This window comes from Stomoxys calcitrans, chromosome 1 (assembly GCF_963082655.1).
Source record: "Stomoxys calcitrans chromosome 1, idStoCalc2.1, whole genome shotgun sequence".
Taxonomy (NCBI): domain Eukaryota; kingdom Metazoa; phylum Arthropoda; class Insecta; order Diptera; family Muscidae; genus Stomoxys; species Stomoxys calcitrans.
Genome location: NC_081552.1, coordinates 19,823,539 through 19,847,959, shown reverse-complemented (window position 1 = coordinate 19,847,959; position 24,421 = coordinate 19,823,539). Strand labels below are relative to the sequence as shown.

The 24,421-nt window shown below is 32.6% G+C and overlaps 1 protein-coding gene across 16 annotated transcripts in view; it reads right to left on the bottom strand.

The window, feature by feature from the left end:
• Positions 1-11,940: 11,940 nt before the first annotated feature.
• The window catches only part of LOC106082501 (CUGBP Elav-like family member 4), a 1,058,181-nt gene continuing 1,045,700 nt past the window's right edge, over positions 11,941-24,421 (bottom strand). For 6 of the 16 annotated variants that reach the window (XM_059360257.1, XM_059360265.1, XM_059360263.1 and 3 more), the window contains 3 exons: positions 18,522-18,698; positions 17,870-18,438; positions 11,942-12,438 (listed from right to left, as the gene is read on the bottom strand). In XM_059360257.1, coding sequence (XP_059216240.1) covers positions 18,311-18,438; positions 18,522-18,698 — 305 coding nt within the window. In that variant the 3' untranslated portion in view covers positions 11,942-12,438; positions 17,870-18,310. Of the gene's footprint in view, positions 12,439-17,869; positions 18,439-18,521; positions 18,699-24,421 lie in introns of all 16 variants that reach the window. The other 10 variants (XM_059360253.1, XM_059360251.1, XM_059360252.1 and 7 more) reach the window with 5 other exon arrangements.

Sequence of the window (24,421 nt, the reverse complement as noted above, 5' to 3'; positions counted from 1 at the left end):
TAACTTGAATTTGACTAGAGTGTATAACTTGTTGTTTTGTGTGTTCTTGTTTTGTTTTTTTTTTAAATTTATTTCCTTCATTATAATATTATTTTTTTTTCCTTTAGCTGTTATTGTGTGTAGAGGGGCCTTATAAAAAGTTCTCGTTTAATAATATTGTTGTTTATTAAATATTGTTTTTTTTTTCTTTTTGAAAAATTGTATTTCCTTGATTTTTGGGAAAGGGGATTTCCCTCGTTATAATATTTTTATATAATAATATATATATGTATATATATATTTTTTTTTAATTTCAAATAGGCCTGTCTAAAAAACTACATTTTCTGGTTTTTGTTCTTCTAGAGTTCTTAAATTATATTTCATAGTTTTCTGCTTTTTTTAGTTAAATATATATGTATATGTGTGTATGGGTGTGTATATAAGTTTCTGTGGTTTTTTTGTTTGTTTGTAATATAGTTAATAATTATTTGGTTTTGTTCTTTATAAAATTGTATAATAATATAATAATATATAGGTTTGGTTTTTCATTTTCTGTAGAGTTTCTTTATTTTAGGAAAGCATTTCCTCATATTTGATTTTTTCATGCTTTCCTAAGCTAAGAGTTACAGCTACTTATGGGTGGTTTTAAGGGGGGACTTTCATCCGCCATTCAGTTTGCCTTTATATGTACAGTTTTGGTTTGGTTTTTAATATTAATTGTATGTATATATGTATATCTACTTGACTATGTAAACTCAAGCCGCAAAAAAATTAAGAGATTTCGAAACAAATTGATACAATATATAAATAAAATGAAATTTTTTAGGTACGAAAACAAAGCAATAAAAATACATTACATGCAAATTATTTTATAATAAAGAAAACAAAAAAACAGGGAGAAAGCGTTTTGCCTTGATCAAATTGCAATGCAAGTTTGTTTCGGTGTTTTTAAAAGCTATGATTAAGTTTACAAAGCTTTGTATAGAACATGAGAAGCCCTTAGTAACTTTGAAATGTGTTTTGAGCATTGAATTAACTGTGAGTTTTAAATCTATAAAGCTTTTAAGCTTATTCCAGAAAACGAAATTTTTTTGCTTTGTGGAAGTCTTATGAACATTTGATTTGGGATTTTAAGTCTTTAACGTTTGAAAGCCTAGTATTGTAAGTAAAAGCTTTTAAAAATTTTTAAGAATGTGGAATAATGCAAAAAAGTTGACTATAAGTCTCTTGAACAATAAAAAAAGCTTTAACCAATGACTTATTGAACTTTGGACTTTTGCTACCGCTTATTTATATACTTTCTAACAACGGTATTCACAAAACTCAATGAAGATTTGATATATGTTTGTTTGACAGATTTCCTTCATAGAACTGTCAAATAACCCTAAGTTTTATGAATGCAGCCGTAAGTCATATATTTAATAAAATTTGAATACTGTAAAAAAATCTTTTCAAGAACTTTAATCACCAAAAATTAATGTTGGTTTATAGTTTTTAAAGCTCAACAGTTTTTTAATTGTAAAATAGTAAATCTTATGAAAAAATATTCATTTCAATTTATTTCAATTGATTTATATTACTCTCCTCCTTACAACCCCTTCATAAAATGAGCAGCAGACATTTTTAGCAAACAACTGACATTTTGGCAGGCGTCCTATAGGTCTAAAAATGCAAAAAAGTTGCTAAGACAGCAGAAATACTGCTGTGATAGCAGCAAAATTAACTACTAACAGTCATCAGACAATGGCTGCTGTTATCAGAAAACTTTTTCTATGAGTGTATGTATGAAATAGATACACATATGTGTATAAAGTGTTCAAAATTGAAAAGGCAACAAGAACTTAGGGACACAAAACAATGACATTTGAAAAGCCCTAGTCATTTGAGGTCCTCAAATACCAGCCGAAAAACTGGGAGATGGAAGCAAATCCACCTTCCTATAGATAACTATGAACTAAAAGCTTTCACTCGATTGAACAAAGGCCAACCATTTTGCTTTTTATTCCAGTAGTTATGTGCATTGCATCTAAAACAAATTAATTGCAACTCTTACCACCGCTTGAAACTCAATGGTTTTACTTGTCTTGAAACTCAATGGTTTTACTTGTGCAGCCATTCCCAAAGTGATAAGACCTCTACCAATATCAATTATTATACCAACTATACAAATGCAACGTTTGAAACTGATTCGTTTTGCCTCTCTAAGTAATTGAATGCAAAATCAGAGCTGTACGGCGTATGACCCATCAATTCGACGTTTTGGCGCTTCAAGAAGGCGCTGGTTTCAGCTGATGTGTGAGAGCTCGCATTGTTATGGGGAAAATGGATAGTCTTCTCATGTTCGTTTTTTTTTAATTCCTCTCAAGACTTCAAGTAATCAAATTGTGATGTTCCACTAAAAATTGATCGTCCTATGTTGCTCAAGCTGAACAGTCGCCACATTACCAGTTTTGTCAAAAAATAAGGCGACAATTTGCTTTGAAGTGTTTCTTTCGCGAAATACTTTCGCTGGATTTAGTTAGACTACGAAGATGCACATGTATCCGCCTCATACGCGATTCGCCACCTGTGACGATCTTTCAAGTGTGTTTTGAACCACAGCGATCTTATTTTTTCCAACCTTTCTCTCATTGATCGACACGATTGATTGCTAAATTATGCTTCATCGCCATACAAAGAAGTTCTTCAATGCACTCTAAGTCGAAAGTTGTGAAAAATGGTGGAACCAAATTTTGTAAATTTTTAATCAAATTAATTTTTTTAAGTCGCTGTAATCAACACAGTACAACACTCTACGTCGAAAGTTGTGAAAAATGGTGGCACGAAATTTTTTCCATTTTTTTTAACTTAATTTAATTTTACTTTTTTTATTTTAATTAATTTTTTCAAGTTGCTGTAATCAACACAGACGATGGTCGTACGTTTACGATTACGCTAGAACTTTCCAATAAGAATGTCAGATTGGACCTGGCAACACTAAGTGTAACCTAAGCCAGAAACTTATATAGCAGCCCTCATAAACAATCCACTGTTGCACAATAGGATAAACAATATTAACGAGACATAAGTTAAACTTCTTCTCAATGGTGTCCTGGGTAAATATTCTACAGAGACAGAATGTGAGCACACAACATCGCATATATGGGCCTACACTGTCTCAAGGGGTCAAAAAGCACTCACAAAGCCGTTACCCAATTCTAATCTAAAACAAATGAAAAGAGGAAAGTTACAACGCGAGCTTAAGGTTTTAACGACAAACTTTGTTTTTTTTTGGTTTTAGGCCTAAAGGTTTTTGGGAACATTTTTTAAAATAAGTTGCAAACAAACAAAATAGCAATAGTAATCGATTTTATGCACCGGAACGAGTCAGCACGTGGCTGTACCACAAAAACAACCCACCACTCTGGGTATGAGCTTATTAAATTGGAGAATAATATTGAAATATCTAAAATATTGATATATCTAAAATTGTTTTTTTTTAATTATTATTCATATTTCTTTCATTCTTTATTCATATTTCTTTCACTTCTTAAATTTTCATTTTACAAACGAATTTAAAAAAAAATCTTCAAAACCAGCAAATCTATTGGACTCGTAGATTTTGTGACTGTTCACATAAGATCAAATAGACATTATAGTTCTTGAACGAACTAGTTCAATTCAACGGGTCACGGAAATGAACGAACTGCAGTAGTTCGCATCAGTCTATACTTTTTGTAGGACTAGTTCAGTCAGTTCAGTTCAACTAATTAAATACAAACTATCGCCTCATTCGCTTATTTCACCGTTTTATTGTTGTATGAATAAGTTGTGCGCATAATTGTCATATTAGAAGAGTGTCAGCGAAGCGATTAAGAATATAACATTTAAGGTACTCGAATCATTTATAACCTACCCAAATACAGGGTTTTTTTTCAGGGACGCTACAAAAGTAGACCGATAAGGGCAGCAAACTACTCCATATTTTTTGGCATTCTTTTGACATTTCTTTTTAGTAAGGTTTGCCATTTAATGATGGAAAGATATAAGAACCAAAAACGAGTCCTAACTATTAAAATTTATACAGGAATTCGGGTTCAGTGCCCTCAACGTAAAGCGCTTCAGCGATAAGGCTCATTTCTGGCTGAATAGCATCGACAATAAGCAAAGAATACGTTATTGGTCAGGCAGCAATCCATGAGTCATCATTGCATCCCGTAAAAATTGCTGTTTTGGTGCGGTTTATGGGCCAGCGACGTCATTGGGCCGTACTTATTCCGCGGTGATTAAGATGATGGGAAACGCTACCGTTCAATTTTTGGATAATATTGACTTGGAGGATATTTGGTTCTAACAGGACGGCGCCACAAGCCACACAGCGAATGGCACAATCAATTTATTGGAAATCAAGTTTAGAGAAGGTGTTATCTCGCGAAATGGCCTAATCGATTGGCCGCCTCGGTCGTACGATTTCATACCGTTAGACTCACTTCTGTTAGGCTACGTCACGATTGATGAACTTCGAACGTAAAATTGCAGAACTCGGACGATTCATGCTTGAGAACCGTCAAAAATCGGGTTCAGGGTCTGGACTTTTACAAGCGTGCCCGGGGTGGCCACACAAAGTAAATCTAGTTCCATACATAATGGCATCGAACGTGCTTTCACAGGAATAGAGAATTTCATTGATATCCACATCCATTTTTGCTTTATTAAAAAAAAACTTTTGTAGCGCTCTTATTGAAAAAACCCGAAATATCCAACAAAAAAAAAAAAAACGAAGTATCCAACAATAGAAAAAATAAAAAATAACAATCTCTTATGTATTGTAGTTTTGGAGATATTACACTTGCAAGCGGACCTACCCAACGGAAATTACCTAAAAATATTATGTTTCTTTGAAAATTGGTCAACTTTGAAGGTCATATCTCCACTTTTGAAATAGTTGGAAAGTTTTACATAAGATAGGTTGTTTCATAATTTCTGCCACCTGTTATCTCTGTCCGCACCACTGTGCGTTGTGAGGAACTGTGTACTTAAGACAAATCTTCTGGAAGAATGTTCGGCGAATCGTCCATATAAGTTGCTTACGAGTAAGTCAGAAGAGTCTGGGAAGATCTTAGAATCCCGATATCATGTTATATTACAATATCGCTCTTCATTTCATTTATGTTGACACCATTTGGGAAGTGAAAGAGACAGAGCGATGAACGAAAGAATACAACAGCTTACTTAACGGATCGAACTAGTGAGCTAACTGAACTAGTGAATTAACTGAACAAGTGTGCTAACTGAACTAGCGTACTAACTGAACTAGTTACCTAGAGAACTAACTGAACTAGCCAACTAATTGAACGATTATATCTAATAGACGATCACTTTTATGAATGTCATTGCCCAATACTAAGCTCAATTACTTTTGTTAATTAACAAAATTTTAAATATGGAATAGTTTTTAAAACAATTGGTTTTTATAGTTCCAAATAGAATTTTTTTGTTGGATTTTTTTTTTATTTTTATAGAAAAACAAACTTTAGGACAAAGTTTTAGGTCTGTTCTAAAGTTCTGCTTAAGAGTTTCTTCATTCTTTCATTTGTTTGCCACCACTAGGACAATAAAGCTTTCTCCCTTAGCAAAGATTTATAATTAAAGGGGATTTTATTTCGCAAAAAGAATTTGTTTATAACGGACGGAAACCTTTGGTTTTTTAAGGTTTATTTTATTCTTTTTATTTATATGTTTTTCTCAAGTAATATAATTTAAAAAAATAAAATTTCTAAGAAAATTATAATTAATCATAATCATATGTATTAACAAATTATTGCACTTAAACTCAGATTTACAAATTTAATTAACATATTTTTAACTTTTGATTAAGACTATTTTATTATATTCAATTATGAAATAGCAACTTTAAGGATTTTTTATTTATCTGTTTTTTTTTTGTCTGTTAATAATGCAAAAATTCAAAAGTTCAATCATTATTAGTTCTTGTCAACAATTTCAATATTTTTTGTTTTCTTTTCTTTTTGGTTCAATAATAATAATAATAATAATTTTGTTAATGTACTAAAATATTTGTTTCTGGATTTTTATTTTTATCAATCAATACTAATCGCAATTGTTTTCATTATTTTACCATAACTCTTTGTTGGTTGCTTTACTAAAGTAGTAGTTTGCATAATGTGTGTAAATGTGTATGTGTTTATTATTAGTATTTTCTTTTATTCATTCATATATTTGGCTTAGTTAGCTGTAGATTTCCTTCGTTTTCGAAGGGGTTTTGTTTTAATGGGAAGTCGGCAAGGAGAAGTGGAATTCCATAATTGCAAAGAATATTTTTGATATGGGAAGTTTAGAGATATTTTCATACAAATTTAGATTAGAAACTTCTAACTTTGAATTAGGGTTAGATATATATTTGCTTGCTTTTAAATCATTTTAAAATTTTATTACAAATTTAAATTTTGTTAGCTGACTAATTTTGTTTGCTTCTTTTGGTGTGTAGATTGGTTTATTTAAGTGTTTTTGCTTTAAATAACTCTCCGAAGAAATTTTAGAAATTTGTTTATTGTTTTTGGCATAAAGAGTCTTTGTTTGTTTTCTATGTAGCAGGAAACCAATAGAATTAAATAAAAAGTTCTACATAACTCTTTCCATGGTATAACATGCGAATCTGTGACCTACAAAAAAATATTCTAAGACTGTAATATTAGTATAACAGTTTCACATTGTATAATATATTGAAAAATATTGAATTATTCATTGTAACACAACCAAAAGACTACTGTCTTCTGGTGATTATCTCATCCCTAAGGAAAGAAAGGTACACGATAGTATTATGGATCTAAGGGCCTCTGCTAAACATCATTATTCTTATGTTGACAGTTATAAATTGGGGAAAAGGAACATGCGGATGCAGCCTGGTATCGTGGCCGTTTCATATGAATTACTTTTGTGGATCAGCATTAAACTAAAATATACCGCTGGGTTCAGAAGAAGAAGTACTGGATTTAAGCAAGAAGAAAAATGCTTGTTGTCGAAAATTTCTTCAAATCACAATTTCATACATGGGATTGCAATTGAAAGACTATTCTCCACATAACTAAAATTACATTAATTATTATATTCCAAAATTCCCTTAACCACAGACCCTTAGACACAGACTCCGAGATACAATATGATTCGACAAAACCTGTGTGTAAGCTTACAATAAAGTAGATAACTCCTGTAACTTCTGAACTATTTTCTAAATATTGTTCACAACACATGTGTCCAGCGCTCTGAGGAAGTAAACCGTCTCTCTCAACCACTTAAAGATATGAGACGAATATTATGAGGATGAACTTCTGACGGACACAGACAATAAGGCTTATTCAACAAAGGTGGAGAATCAGAACCCTTACCAAGGACTGGCTTCTGCAGATAAATATCCTCCAATTAAAGCCGCCGCACCCCTTCATTGCAGACTCATTTTATCTACCCTCTTCTTTCCAATGTTCCAACAGCGAGAATACATTTCTTATATCAATGAGTTTGAGTCTGAACGGCACCTCGCCAAAAACTTGGTTGGTACACATCATTTTTGTTGGCATGTAGGGTAATGAATAACTCATTATTGAGCCATATAATGAGTAAAACATGCAAATTTGCCCATGAACGTTCCACTAAAGAACAGAAGCAAACTTCTCATATATCAATGACTGTTGTTCGATTTAAGTTTAAGCTCAATGATAGGGGACCTCCTTTTTATAGCCGAGTCCGAACGGCGCTCTGCAGTGCGACACCTCTTTGGACAGAAGTTTTTACATGGCTGCCATACCAAATGGTATTGTGCCTCACAAATGTCGCCAGCATTAGAAGGGGAAAACCACCGCTGATAATTTTTGTTGTAATGTTCTCGCCAGCATTTGAATCCAAGCTTTCAGTGTCATAGGCGGACATGCCAACTTCTGCGCTACGGTGGCCTCCTCTTCCTATTATGGGTTATCAACAAGAATACCATCTGTGTAACCGGATATATGTCATTACTTCCAACTTCCTATGAAGCTCATGAATAACAACTTATTGGTAATAAAAGTAAAGTCTTTAAGAAACCCTTGGTATTGGGTAGTAAAAAGTATACTCAGAAAAATACAAGTAAATATGCAAATGCAAATTTGCACATAAGCATTCCATTAAATGCTATGAGTTAATGATATAATACAGTTTAGTTCATGAGCTTTACTCATGTTCTTGGTTCAACTCTCGGCTGTGACAAACGGTTAAGTTTTATTTCATTTATAATTGAAATTACTCATACTAAAATTGTCTTCTTCGTTGCAATTGAGCGTTTGTGGATAATATATAGTGGGGAAAGGCGCGAAATTGTTTTTTGAGCCTGTATAGTTATTTTTAGCTACTTTTAGCTTAGAAAATGTGTCGTTAATTGTTGACAACATGCGTGCTTGGGAGTAAGAACTGTTTGAATAATTGGAAGGAGTCTCCTTCGAGAACAGGACATATATAAATAAATGAGAGCTTTTCTTGGTTGTTAGGTTTTGAATAGGCTTACCAATTCAAAACCTAAGACTCCACAAAGTAAGGAAGTTTTATACGGCTAAATTCTCCAGAAATCTTTTTTTTCATTCTTTTTATCTGCGATTCAAATATATAAATTTTAGATAGTACAACAGTTTACGATGTAATATATTATTCCAGGAATGAAATAAAATGTTAATAGCCAATGATATTTTATTGATTTCCTTTGCATTCCATTTGTCAATGCATCAAATTTAGGTAGTATAACAGTTTACCATGTAACAGTTAATGTCACAATCGAAACAATGACTAACAAAATTGTATTTTGTATTTTTTTTATTATAACAGTTTTTGCATTCTATGAATGTTCCCTAAAATTTTCCAGTATACCTGACTTTTTAATCATCAAATCATTCCATTTCTAATGTAAATTAAATCGGAGTTTCTTGGGTATAAAAATTAAGTTTGTAATGTTTCATTATATATATTGAATTTTTAAAGGTAAACAAGTCAAATTTTCATTGAATGAAACAAAAGATTTTTCTAAGATCAAAATATTGTTTATATAACACTTAAATTTTTTTGAAAATGGTATAGAAAATCGAAGAGTTCGTATTTTATTGTATGATTGAATGATTTGTACTATTTTTGGAATAATAGAAATTTCAGAGTGAAAACCCTTTTCTATATATGTATCTCGATTCATGGTATAACAGTTTAAGATTTTCCACAAACATGGCATTAAGGAAAAGAGAAGATTGGTTGTTGCCAGCCAATTTTTGGTTTAGAATCAAATGTATAAATGGCATATACAAATCAAAAATTATGTGTATAACAGTTTAATTAGATTATTAAATTGGACTATTTTGCTCTTCTTATAATATTTTTTTTTTATATTACATGCATTAACAAGTCGTAAACTTTTATGGAATTACTATAACAAAATGAATTGTGTGAATATATGTGTATATTCCAGAATATTCATATATACTTATTTTCAGCGCAAAACTGTGATAAAAATTTGTTTAATAATCTGTTATATTATCAATGAATATTTTTTGATCCAAATGTTCTCCAAAATTGAAAAAAACTTGAAATCACTGTATTACCGTTTTGCTCATGTAAATTAAATTGTTTTCCTAGGTAGCAATTTGTAAAATTGTTCGAAACTTTCTATAATGAAACAATAATAATTTAAAAATAAACATTAGTTTATGAATGTTTGACTTTATGACTGAAATATCTTCATATCGTGAAAGTTTTCGGAAAACCATTAACTATTATACAGTTATGGAAACTGCTACACAGTGATGAAGACTGTTATACTGTTATGAAAACGGATATACTGTTATGAAAACTGTTATATTGTTAAGAAAACTGTTATACCTTTTTGAAAACTCTTATACTGTTAAGAAAACTGTTGAAAACATCATTGTAGTTAAGAAGGAAATTCCTGGTCCACAAAATAATTTAGCTCCTCAATATGCTTTCATTTAATATTGTTTCGGTTATTTATTAAAAAGTTTTTATTTCTAGCCCTTGAACAAGTTTGAAAGTTTCTTTCATTAGGTTTCTCTTCATTACATCCCATTAAAATATAACAGAATTTATTGATTAGGTGAAGGACGGGTGTACAAAAAATGAAATTTAATTATAACAAAAACCTATTGTGAATAATTATATAAATTATTGAATACTAATAACAAAACTTTTTTTGTAATTAAAAAAGTTTTTTCTTTTTATTAATATAACTTTTTTTTATAACTTTCAAATTTTTTACTTTTGTTGTTTTGTCATCTTCTAAAAATGTGCAAATATAATTAGCTGTATAGGATTAATAATAATTTAATGTATCAATTTTTTATTCAATAGTTTTGTTGTTGTTATAAATAAGTTTTTTTTTTCTTTTTTTTAGCAATATACCTGTATTATTTATATATTCTTCTGTAAGCAAGCTAAATCTAAGTTTGTGTTTTTTTTAAATATTATTATTTTTTTGCTATAAAGGTTTGTGTAAAAATAAATAATAAAAAATTTTAATTAAAAAAATAAAATTAAAAAAATAATTATTAAAAACAGACTGTGGTGTATGGTGTATATAAAAAATTGTATTGTAGTTCTATATAAGCATAAAAGCGAAAACTTAATATGGAATTCTAAGACAAAATACTGTTTTAGTAAATAGTAGAACTTGCAACTTGTATAACATAAATAAAATGTAAAGTCAAATTAAATTTTGTTTTGGTAAGTGAGGAATTATAAAAACAAAAAAACCAAATAGTTTTTTAAGAATACTTTTTTTGGTTTAAAATAACAAAACATTGGTTTTATAATAGTTCCATGTGTTAAAAATTTTAGTTGTTTTTTGCATTTTTTTTTAATTTGTTTTTTGTTATATTTTGTTTTCAATAATAAGAGAAAATGATATAGTTGTTTTATATTTGAGTTTAGGGCGGGGTCCAAAAACCTTGTTTGCAGTTTTTCTAATTTATATTTTAGTTTTCTTGTGGGGGTTTAAAAATGATTTTGGGGTTCCTAAGGGCTTGGGGGAGGGTTTTGTTTTTTGTTTTGTATTTAGTTGCTATAATTTATAAATAATATATATATATATATGTATGTATATATTTGTTTTGTTCTATTTAATATTATTTTTAGTAATAATTATTAAAAATAATATTTGGATTTATTTGTTTTGGTTTTGTTCACCTACTGCCTATGTATATTATGTATATATAATATATATATGATTTTTGGTTTTCAATTGTTTTGTTTGACTTAATCTTTAATTAAATTCGAAATTTTTTGTTAATATTTATTTTTATATATCTTCTGCTATCATCTTTTTCTTCTTCCTACTCTCATTCTGCCTATTTAATGAATGCAATTTATTCTTTTTGTTGTTGTTCTTCTTTGTTTCTTTATATAATTACTAAGCTAAAATGCTAAAAAGTTTTACTCCTCTGCAGCTTAATAACGGCTTTAAATCATTTCTAATATTTGTTGTTTTTATTATTTTTTTTTTGTTTAATTTGGATTTTTTGTAGGATTTCTCAGCTGCTTTTATAAGTTTTGTTTTGTTATTCATTTGTATTTTTATTTAAATCAACAATTCTTTTTTTCTGCTTTGGTTTTTGTATGTGTGTATGTTTTGTTTTGTCATAATTATCATCAGTTGTTTTGTTGGTTTTGATAAGTACTTTTTTAAATAATTTTGTAAAATTATTTTTTTTTCAATTTGGTTTGTTTAATTTTCTACTTGTATTTGTTTATCAATATTATATCATTTCTTATAAATTCCCATTATAATGTTTTTGGTTTTTTTTTTAGTTTGTATAAAAATTATTCTTTTTAATATTTTTTTGTTTGAAAACCCAGATCGTTTTTTGGTCACTTGCCAGTCATTTATTTTTTTTAATATATATATATATATATATATATATATATATAGATGTGTATATATATCGTTATTTGTTTTCTTCTTTTTTCTTAAATAAAAATATTTTTTTTTTGATTTTTTATAATTTTTTTTAAATTTTTTTCTGATTTTCTGTTTTCAAAAAATGTCCTCTGTGTTCTGTAACAAAACATTAGTTGTGGTTGATTTATGGGTTGCTGCATCATCTTGGTGTGGGTATGGCTTTCTCCAGATTCCTCTACATGTAGTTGATGTTGTTCTTTTTCCGTTAATATGTCATATACAAACATGTATATAGTATATCTTCTTTTACAATATTTTGGCAAAAAATTTGTTGCTGTTTTCATTTCATTAAGTTGTTTTTCGTATAAGTTCAGTAATTTGTTTGTAGTGATTTTCAATCTGTGTTTCGAGTTGTATAATCGGAGTAAATATTTTTTTTTTGATATTACTGTGTGAAAAATAATTTTCCTTGAAATTTGATGTAGTGGAGTTTTGGTTTGTTTCAAGCTACTATGTTAGGGTTTGCAATGCTGGATTCATGTCTGAAAAAGGAAGTTCAAAAGTTATATTAGATAAATATGTAACAAGTAAAAGCGTGCTAAGTTCGGACGGGCCGAATCTTGGGAAGGTTTCAAAGGGGCCCCGAAAAATAAAATGGAAATATTCTCTGAATAATATTCTCTTAACAACGTTCTTAATCCTTTTCTATTGTGTTGCCCAAAGATGGTACAGGTCTGTTATAAGGTCGGTGACGGCCTTTGTATGTGTTTTTCTAAGAGTTTTGTATAGTGAAACCGTTTGATTGATAGAAAGTACTCCAAAGTTACGTCGCCCTCCCTATATGTATCACACACAGCTTGCCTAGCTACACCTAATTTATGTAGCTGTGCCGATCTTACAGATCTCCTTTCTATTCGCCCTCAGTCTTGTTTCCATTCGCCTTGTCTTGTTTTTGTGCAGATAGTCCGATATGGAGGCCACCGTTGCGCAGAGGTAAGCATGTCCGCCTATGACGCTGAACGCCTGAGATCGAATAATGGCAAGAACATCGGAAAACAAATTTCAGCGATGGTAACCCGTCCTAATGTTGGCGACATTTGGGAGGTACTGTATCATTTGGTATGGCAGCCCCAAAGGGGTGTCGCACTGCGGCAAGCCGTTCGGACTCCGATATAAAAAGTAGATCCCTTATCGTTGAACTTAAACTTGAATCGGACAGCACTCATAGATATGTAAGAAGTTTGCCCCCAAGTTGTCTCTCATAGCATACAGTGGTTCTGCAATTACCATATGTAGCGTAAGCATTAATCGCTCCCTGGCAGTCAAGCTCGGTCTTGGCTTTACCTCCCTAATAGCTATTGGGCTATCCGTAAGCACCTTGTCTTTACCAATTCATGCTTTCCTTGATCACTCAGATTTACGCCTATAGGACCGTATATGATCTAGAAGCCATGCAAATTTGCTCATTAACATTCCATTTAAGAACAGCGGCCAACATATCAATGAGTGTTCTCTGATTCACGTTTAAGCTCTATGAAAATGGGCCACATTTTTATACCCGAGACCAAAGGGCGCACAGTGGGAAAGAATCGCAAAAAGCTAATAAAAAATATCCCCTTTGAGAACGGATGGAGATAACTATTTGAAATTTGAAATGGTTTGTGCTGAGATGTTATCGAGATCATGTGCAAAATTTCAATGCCCTAGGTAATTATAGGAAAAAACAAATAGAGATAACTAAATATAAATTTTTTTAATTTTGCAGATAAAAGTTTCCTAAAAAACTATAATAATGTTTGGTGCAAATATATATGAAGTAGAACAAGAGAAGCGTCTAAGTTCGGCCGGCCGAACCTTGGGAACCTACCACCATAGATTCTGCTAAAAATTTATACAAAATATTTATACAAATATTCTACAAACCAAACTTCTGTCAAACCAGCAAAAATTAAAGCTTCTAGGAACCGAACAGGGGCTTAAGAAATCAAATGAGGAGATCGATTTATATGGGAGCTATATCAGGATATTGACCGATTTGGACCGATTTGGATATTGGATTTGGAAATTTCGGCTTGTAACACTACATGCAATATTTCAGCCAAATCGGTAAGAATTACGACTTGTAAGGGCTCAAGAAGTCAAATCGGGAGATCGGTTTATATGGGAGCTATATCAGGTTATAGACCGATTTGGACTGTACTTGGCACAGTTCTTGGAAGTGATAACAGAACACTACATGCAAAAGTTCAGCCAAATTGGACAAAAATTGCGGTTTGTAAGAGCTCCATAAGTCAAATTGGGAGATCGGTTTATATGTGAGCTATATCTGAATCTGAACCGATATGGTCCATTTGCAATCCCCACCGACCTAAATCAATATTAATATGGACATGGCTAGTTCGACTTAAAATGTGATGACGATCAAGAATTTATGTACTTTATGGGGTCTTAGACGAATATTTCGAGGTGTTACAAATGGAATGACTAGATTAGTATACCCCCATCTTATGGTGGTGGGTATAAAAAATATGTAAAAAGGCGATAAGTTCGCCTGGCCGAACTTTGGATACCCACCGCCTTGGGTATATATGTAAACCACCTTTCGTCAGAATCCGATGAAAAATGGATAAATATCGAAATCTGGACAGATCTGGGTCAAATTGAAGAAGGATGTCGAAGGGCCTAACACAACTCACTGTCCCAAATTTTGGTAAAATCGCACAATAAATGCGCCTTTTATGGGTCCAAGAGCTTAAATCGGCGGATCGGTCTATATGGCAGCTATATCCAAATCTGTACCGATCTGGGTAAAATTGATAAAGGATGTCGAAGAGCCTTACACAACTCATTGTCCCAAATTTCAGCAAAAATGGATAAAAAAATTGGCTTTTATGTGCCTAAGACCTTACACCGGCGGATCGGTCTATATGGGGCCTATATCAAGATATAGTCCGATATAGCCCATCTTCGAACTTAACTTGCTTATAAACAAGAAAAGAATTTGTGCAAGGTTTCAGCTCAATATCTCTATTTTTAAAGACTGCAGCGTGATTTCAACAGACAGACGGTCAGACGGACGGACATGGCTAGATCGTCTTAGATTTTTACGACGATCAAGAATACTTTATAGGGTCGGAAGTGAATATTTTGATGTGTTGCAAAAGGAATGACAAAATTAATATTACCCATCATTCGGTGGTGGGTATAAAAAACATAAGCCCGAATGGGGGATCTGGGCTTTACATTTTGAGAACCCTAGGGATTTTTCCAATTAAAACAAGTAAAAACCGTTAAGTTTGGCCGGGCCGAACTTTGGATACCCACCACCTCGGGTATATATGTAAACCACCTTTCATCAAAATACATATCGAAATATGATCCGATTAGGACCAAATTCTAATAAGTAAAAGTCATTGTTCAATTGTGTATAACAAAATATGGGTCTTTTTAGTAGCTACATCTAAAAATAAACCGATCTGAACCATTTACAACATGGATGTCGAAAAGCCTAACATAAGTCAATGTGTCAAATTCCAGTTAAATCGGATTATAAATGCGCCTTTTTTGGGGCCAAGATTTTAAATCGAGATATCGGTCTGTATGGTAGCTATATGCAAATCTTGATCGATCTAGCCCAAATGGCAGAAATATGTGGAGCGGCTTAACCTAACTTTCTGTTCCAAATTTCGGCAACATCGGACAATAAATGCGCCTTTTATGGGCCCAAAACATCAAATCGAGAGATCGGTCTATATGGCAGATATATCCAAATCTGGACCGATCTGAGTGAAATTGAAGAAAGATGTCGAAGGGCATCGGACAATAAATGCTTTTTTTATGGCTCTTAATCCTAAAACTGAGAGATCGGTCTATATGACAGCTATATCCAAATCTGATCCGATCAGGGCCAAATTGAAGAAGGATGTCGAAGGGTCTAACACAACTCACTGTCCCAAATTTCAGCAAATATGGCTTTTATGGGCCTAAGACCCTACATTGGCGGATCGGTCTATATGGAGGCTATATCAAGATATAGTGCGATATAGCCCATCTTCGAACTTAACCTGCTTATGGACAAAAACAGAATCTGTTGTAAATTTTCAGCTCAATATCTCTATTTTTGAAGACTGTAGCGTGATTTCAAAAGACAGACGGACGGACATGTCTAGATCGTCTTGGAATGACAAAATGAACATACATAAAAATTGCCTATTTTGAAGTATATATAGCATCCATTTGTGTTGACATATCTTGTCCAAGCTTCGTTTAACACGCATCTACAATATGTCATCTTTACAAAGGTAGACGAACAGGTAATGGTATTTATGCAACTTTTTTCAATAAAGATTAATCAATTAAACTACCAAAGAATCCACTTTTTCACATTTTGGACTCCCAAACTGTATAACTTTTAACTCAATTATTGTATGTTGACTCATGCCATAGTAAATTCATTGTTAATGTTGGTTGTCACCGATACAAATCATGCATCAGAATCAAAATCAAAGTACAAATACGTTCGGAAATCGCAAAATACGAAGCCAATTGCGGTACAATTAAAAAAAAAATGAAAAGTCTAATATCCCCGAAGCCAGTAGAGTAGAGATGTATACCTTATACCTAAAAATCGAAAATCGGACCATAAATGAAGATTTGGCAGCCAGAACAATTTCTCAAAATGCCGAGGTGACAAATTGTATGCGCCCGGACCATCAAGGACCTTAAAATGTTGCATATGATGTCGATAACACCTCAACTCCAATTATTTTAAATTTCAAAATGTACCATTCTCAAATGGCATATTTTTAAATAGTTTCTTTTTTGGCAGGATACCTTACAAACGTAGCTAACATTAGTAAGGGAATAACCAGCGCTGAAAATTTTTCTGATGTTCACGCCGGGACTAGAACCCAGGCGTTCGGTGTCATAGGCGGACATGCTAACCACTGAGCCACTATGCATGACATATTACCTCTCAAATTTTCCTAGGGTTCTTCGGGTTCATTTGCGAAATTTTCTCCTGGTGCGAATTCATTACGTCTCTTGGCCGTGAGTGCTAGTTCTTACTTTATAGCAATGGGCCGGTCTGAAGACTAAATTGGACCCTCATGGGATTCAGACCCCATTTCGAATATGTAGCTTTTCTAAAGGCTAATTTTTTAGATATTATCTTTTTGGCTACACTGGTTTAAACAGCTCACGCACGTTTGGTGTTTTGTTTCACTGTCAAACATCTTCAGTTTAGTTTATAAATTAACCATCAATTTTAGGTTTAGGCGTTTAACTTAACTCAATGTCCCAACTTTCGGCGACATCGGACAATAAATGCGACTTTTATGGGCCTAAGACCCAAAATCGGAGGATCGGTCTATATGGCAGCTATATCCAAATCTAGACCGATCTGGGCCAATTTGACGAATGATGTCAAGGGGCCTAACACAACTCACTGTCTCAAATTTCAGCAAAATCGGATAATAAATGTGGCTTTTATTGGCTTAAGACCCTAAATCGGCGGATCGGTCTATAGGTGGGCTATATCAAGATATAGTCCGATATAGCCCATCTTCGAACTTAACCTGCTTATGGACAAAAAAAGAATATGTGCAAAATTTCAGCTCAATATCTCTATTTTTGAAGACTGTAGCGTGATTTCAACAGACAGACGAACAGACGGACGGACATACGCTGATCAAGAATATATATACTTTATAGGGTCGTAAATGGATATTTCGATGTGTTGCAAACGGAATGGTGGGTATAAAAATGAATGAGAAACTCGGACAGCACTCAGAAATTTACCCCTATTCCTCAGTGGAATGTTTGTGAAAAAATTTTGCATTTTTGCAAGATAGGGATGTTTTAGCGTTTTAAAGTAAGGTTTATGCGTTTTTCTACGTTTACCTTTTTAGTAGTCATTGTAAAATTTTCTATTCCACTGCAAAATTTATTTTTTTGCAATAAATTTGTACTTACCTATTTTAAATGTATTGTTAATGCCTTTTTCGGTAGTAATTCAGTGAAATTATATGTTCCGATAATAACTTCCCCTTTTGACGTTTTTTCGTATTTTTCTAATTTTTTTTTTGGATTTTTTTAAATATTTTTTGTTAATCGCGTAGGACTCAACTACTAACGTTGCCAGGGAAGCAAAATATTGTGTTGTTGCAGATGAAAGGGTTGATGCGACGGTTGATGATGATGAGGTTGGAGAAGGCAGGCTTGTGTAAGTGATGGTGGTGGAGGTTGTGGTTGTGGCTGTTGTTGTTGGTTAGGATTGTTGTTGGTGTTGTTGGCGGAGGAGGTCAAAGAGGAGGAATCGATTTGTAAAACATAGAACTGCATAAATAATTTTGTGAAGGTTTGTAGATTTAAAGACGATTGAAAACAATTTAACATTTGAAGGAACTCCGATTGTTAATAGGGTCGACTGGCATCTTTGGGCCGTTTCAATTGTACCTTCAGTCTTTTCATGCCAATCTGGAAGCCATTCATGGCTTGAATGGCAGCTTGAGCGCTGGCAGGATTATCAAATGAAACAAAACCTAAAGACATGTAGAAAAAGGTTTTTTTTTTATTTTTGTTAGAAAAAAGTTGAGCCATAAAATTGTATGTAGCAAAGACTTACCAAAACATTTGCTTTGATTTGTAGCACGATCTATAAACACCTTCGAACTGATCACATTGCCAAATGGCAGGAACATTTGCATTAGCTCAGCATCACCAAATTCTTGCGGCAAATGATATATAAAGAGATTGCATCCTTCCGGTCCGGAAATCGAGCATCCTGGGAACATCAGAAAATCTTTTTTAGGGCCACATGGTCAAACGAAACAAGAAAGAAAGAAGAAAAAAAGAAAAGAAAAAAACACAATTCGTTTTTCATATAATCGAATAATGAGCAAACTTAAAATTATGATTATGAGCGTTTCTTTAGTTGTTCATTTGGTTGCTTTTGCAAATTGAATTTTTTGTACGATATTTGGGAACAGAACAGGGATAGGGATTTACATGAAGGAGACATTTTCTTTTGGACAAGGATAAGACATGACTTGTTGGACAAGAAACTAGAACGGAAAATAAAAAAAAAACTTAAAAACAAAGTAAAATAAATAAAAAATTCTGAAACAAAATTTATTTGGTCTTTGGGGGTGAGTTACAGATACTACAACAGAAAAACTGAAAATAGTTTAACAGACAATACATGCCAAACATGCAGAGACTTAGCATTTGTTTCAAAATAGAGAGGATAAACAATTAAAAACATTAAAGTATACATTTAGGCAAATGTTTTTTGGATATAATTCAAATTATTCCTAAAAAAAGGCAATATCAAAATATGGATATTTATGACCTTTAGACTGCACATTTAAACATATACAAATATATATGTATGGAAAATAACTTACAAACACGTAGATACCTAAAATACATTTATACAACACATATAATGAAGCATACATTTAGGCTAAGGGCTTAATGCCATACTCGAAATATAAAACCGTTGCATATTTTCCAGTTACTGTTATCTTTTTTTATTTTATTTTCTCATAAAACATAGCTCCTATGCAAAAAAGCTAATAGGAAATGCTTTTCCAATATATTTGTTAATAGCTTTTGGTAATTCCAATATATGTATTGAGCCATAAAAAGCCATACAACATTAACCATACAAAACCTCTCACACAAAAATTGAATGACATTTGTTTGGCATATAATTCTGTTGACTTTACTCAATTTTCTTTTATTTTTACTTTTATTCAAACACACATTTAATTTTTGTTGCCAGAGCATTTGCACTTTTAATAGCAAATATTTGGGGTTGAACAACAATTACACTTAAACATCAGAAAAAAAACAACAGTGAAAAGTTAAAACGAATTACACTGCAAAGTGCTTAAAACCAAATGACCATTAAAACATAGGTTTTTATTTTCATTTCGATAAACAAATGTAATTTTGAATGTATAAACAAATGGGTTCTCACAACCACAGTCTCAGCCTAAAAGTTATGGCAATGTTACTTTTCATTCACATATGTATATAGAAATGCATAAATGTCCATAGAATTAATGCCAAACAAGAATTATTATATTCATATGAAATGTTTTTTATGTATGTGTTCTTTAGTATGAGTGGCATCATAATTTTCTTTTAAATGGTAAAAAATCTGGAAAATGCTTTTAATCTGAAAGTTAGCTAAACACTTTGGTTACCGGTTTTATATTGGCATGACTTTGGTAAAATGCATTCACCAGTTTTTAAGTTATGTCCGTATATATGTATGTAGATAAGTATTTATAATTTATAACTTAAATGAAAAAGTTCGGAGTTTATGCTAAAGCATTTGTTTCACAAAAATATGCCGCCCCTAGGCAAGTGGTAAACAAATTAGCAAATCAAGGAATTTTTTTAACAAAGTAAAATATACAATTTATGGAACCCTTCATTTGCGTTAAAAAACAACAAGTAAAAGCGTGCTAAGTTCGGCCGGGCCGAATCTTATATACCCTCCACCATGGATCGCATTTGTCGAGTTCTTTTCCCGGAATCTCTTCTTAGGCAAAAAAGGATATAAGAAAAGAGTTGCTCTGCTATTAAAACGATATCAAGATATGGTCCGGTTCGGACCACAATTAAATTATATGTTGGAGACCTGTGTAAAATTTCAGCCAATTCGTATAAGAATTGCGCCCATTGGGGCTCACGAAGTTAAATAGAGAGAGCGATTTATATGGGATCTGTATCGGGCTATTCCGATTCAGACCATAATAAACACGTTTGTTGATGGTCATGAGAGGATACGTCGTACAAAATTTCAGGCATATCGGATAATAATTGCGACCTCTAGGGGTCAAGAAGTCAAGATCCCAGATCGGTTTATATGGCAGCTATATCAGGTTATGCACGGATTTGAACCTTATTTGACACAGTTGTTGAAAGTAAAAATAAAATACGTCATGCAAAATTTCAGCCAAATCGGATAGGAATTGCGGCCTCTAGAAGCTCAAGATGTCAAATCCCCAGATCTGTTTATATGACAGCTATATCAGGTTATGGACCGATTTCAACCATACTTGGCACAGTTATTGGATATCATTACGAAATATTTCGTGCAAAATTTCATTTCAATCGGATGAGAATTGCGCACTCTAGAGGCTCAAGAAGTCAAGACCCAAGATCGGTTTATATGGCAGCTATATCTGGTTATGGACCGATTTGAACCATACTTGGCACAGTTGTTGGATATAATAACAAAACACGTCGTGCAAAATTTCATTTTAATCGGATAAGAATTGCGCACTCTAGAGGCTCAAGAAGTCAAGACCCAAGATCGGTTTATATGGCAGCTATATCAGGTTATGGACCGACTTCAACCATACTTGGCACAGTTGTTGGATATAATAACGAAACACGACGTGCAAAATTTCATTCCAATCGGATAAGAATTGCGCACTCTAGAGGCTTAAGATGTCAAGACCCAAGATCGGTTTATATGGCAGCTATATCAGGTTATGGACCGATTTGAACCATACTTGGCACAGTTGTTGGATATTACAACGAAACACGTCGTGTAAAATTTCATTCCAATCGGATAAGAATTGCGCACTCTAGAGGCTCAAGAAGTCAAGACCCAAGATCGGTTTATATGGCAGCTATATCAAAACATGGACCGATATGGCCCATTTACAATACCAACCGACCTACACTAATAAGAAGTATTTGTGCAAAATTTCAAGCGGCTAGCTTTACTCCTTCGGAAGTTAGCGTGCTTTCGACAGACAGACGGACGGACGGACGGACGGACGGACGGACGGACGGACGGACAGACGGACGGATATGGCTAGATCGACATAAAATGTCACGACGATCAAGAATATATATACTTTATGGGGTCTCAGACGAATATTTCGAGTAGTTACAAACAGAATGACGAAATTAGTATACCCCCCATCTTATGGTGGAGGGTATAAAAATCAACCATTAAGGAAAGGCTAAAGTCGGCTTTATAATATCCCACAATTATAAATTCGGTCAATATATATATGTATATAAGAGCTAAATCTGCACTGGTGCTATATCAAAATCTGAACCGATTTTGATGAAATCTTGCAGATATGTTAAGATTAGCAACAAAACAATTGGTGCCGAATTCTGTGCAGATCGGTTGGAAATTATAGTTATTGCGGCCTTATAAGTGTAAATCGCGCGAAATATATAAAGGAGCTATATATGTTTAGCATATATGGAACAAAACAATGCGTACGAAATTTTATGCCGGTCGAACGAAATTTGTTGGTACTACGACCATATAAGCGCAAATCAAGCGATACATATATATGGGAGCTATATGTGTATCTGAACCGGTTTTGATGAAATTTTGGACATATTTTAGGTTTGTGCATATGCTAAACATATATGTATAATTTTGCACAAATTCTAATACTAAACTAAATTTTCCATGAACATTTTATTTAGGGACGGGAGACACTTTTCTCATATCACTGAGTCCAGTCTGATTAACGTTTAAGCTCAATGATAAGGGGCCTCTTTTTTAATTCCGAGAACGAACGGGGTGCCTCGTAACGAAACCACTTGGTAGAGTAATTTTAACATGGCAGGATACCTGACGAATGTAGCTAGAAAGGTGATAACCATTGCTGAAAATTTGTCTGTATTTACGCCGGAATTTGAACTTGAATTTGAATTTGAGCATCAAAGACGGATATGAAAACCTCTGCGCTACTTCCTTAAATTCATACTTCATACTCATTCTTTAAATTCATAGAAGGAAAATTGTTCTATGTAGAATTAGTTACATACTCGTATCTCTACTTAGAATATGAAATATATCACTGTGACTTTTTCTTTACAGTATCTATAATAAAAAAATAATTGAACCCCAAAAATTTTAAAATTTATATAAAAGGTTAATTGACCTGCACTTGAAATGAAATATACGTTTCAAAAGTATTATTTGCGTTGGGCGCCAAAAATGGCCCAAGGACGAACGCTATTGATTTTGATCAAAAATTCATTTAGATTTTGATATAGTTCCCATATATATATATATATATATATATATATATGTATATATATATATATATATATATATATATATATATATATATATATATATATATATATATATATATATATATATATATATATATATATATATATATATATATATATATATATATATATATATATATATATGGGAACTATATCTAAATCTAAATGAATTTTTGAATTTTTGGGGTTCAATTATTTTTTTATTATCGATACTGTAAAGAAAAAGTCACAGTGATATATTTCATATTCTAAGTAGAGATACAAGTATGTAACTAATTCTACATAGAACAATTTTCCTTCTATGAATTTAAAGAATGAGTATGAAGTATGAATTTAAGGAAGTTGCGCAGAGGTTTTCATATCCGTCTTTGATGCTCAAATTCAAATTCAAGTTCAAATTCCGGCGTAAATACAGACAAATTTTCAGCAATGGTTATCACCTTTCTAGCTACATTCGTCAGGTATCCTGCCATGTTAAAATTACTCTACCAAGTGGTTTCGTTACGAGGCACCCCGTTCGTTCTCGGAATTAAAAAAGAGGCCCCTTATCATTGAGCTTAAACGTTAATCAGACTGGACTCAGTGATATGAGAAAAGTGTCTCCCGTCCCTAAATAAAATGTTCATGGAAAATTTTGTTTAGTATTAGAATTTGTGCAGTCTGTGTGTTGGTTATATCTACAATTTAGCAAAAATTATATTTTCATGATTTTAAGAAGTTCAATTCGAAATTCAATCAATCCAAATCCATTCGTTTTTGGATGAAACTGTCATATAGACAGATAATGCGACAGTTACATCCAAAAAATATTTATTTGGAGCATTATGGACATACTTTAGTTCATTGCACTACTTAATTGCCGAACTTAACACACTTTTATAACAACTCCACTACCATATCCATAGTAATATGCAAATGGAGGCTGGTATGGATCACATTTTATTCAGGTCACAAGAATTCTTATACAAATCATAGTTTCAACGAAATCGGGCAACAAATCTGCTTTTAATGGGATTAGGACCCTAAATTGGAAGATCGGTCTATATGGCAGCTATATCTAAATATAGTCTGATCTGGACCATATTATGGTCGGATGACGGGAGACTTAATGCAAGTCACTGTGTCAAATTCCAACGAAATCGGGCAATAAATGCAGCTTTAATGGGCTTAAGACCCTTAATCGGCAGATCGGTCTATATGGCAGATATAACTGAATATATATCGAACTAAACCATATTTGAGTCGGATAGCGGGAGGATTTAATCAACTAACCATTGCAAATTTCGGCGAAATCATATAATAATCGGTCTATATGGTAGCTATATCTAAATATAGTCCGATCTGAACCGTATTTAGGTGTGACTACGGAAGGCTTAAAATAACTCAATTTTTAAAGTTTCAGTGAAATCGGGTTATAAATGCAGCTTTTATGGGCTCAAGACCCTTAATCGG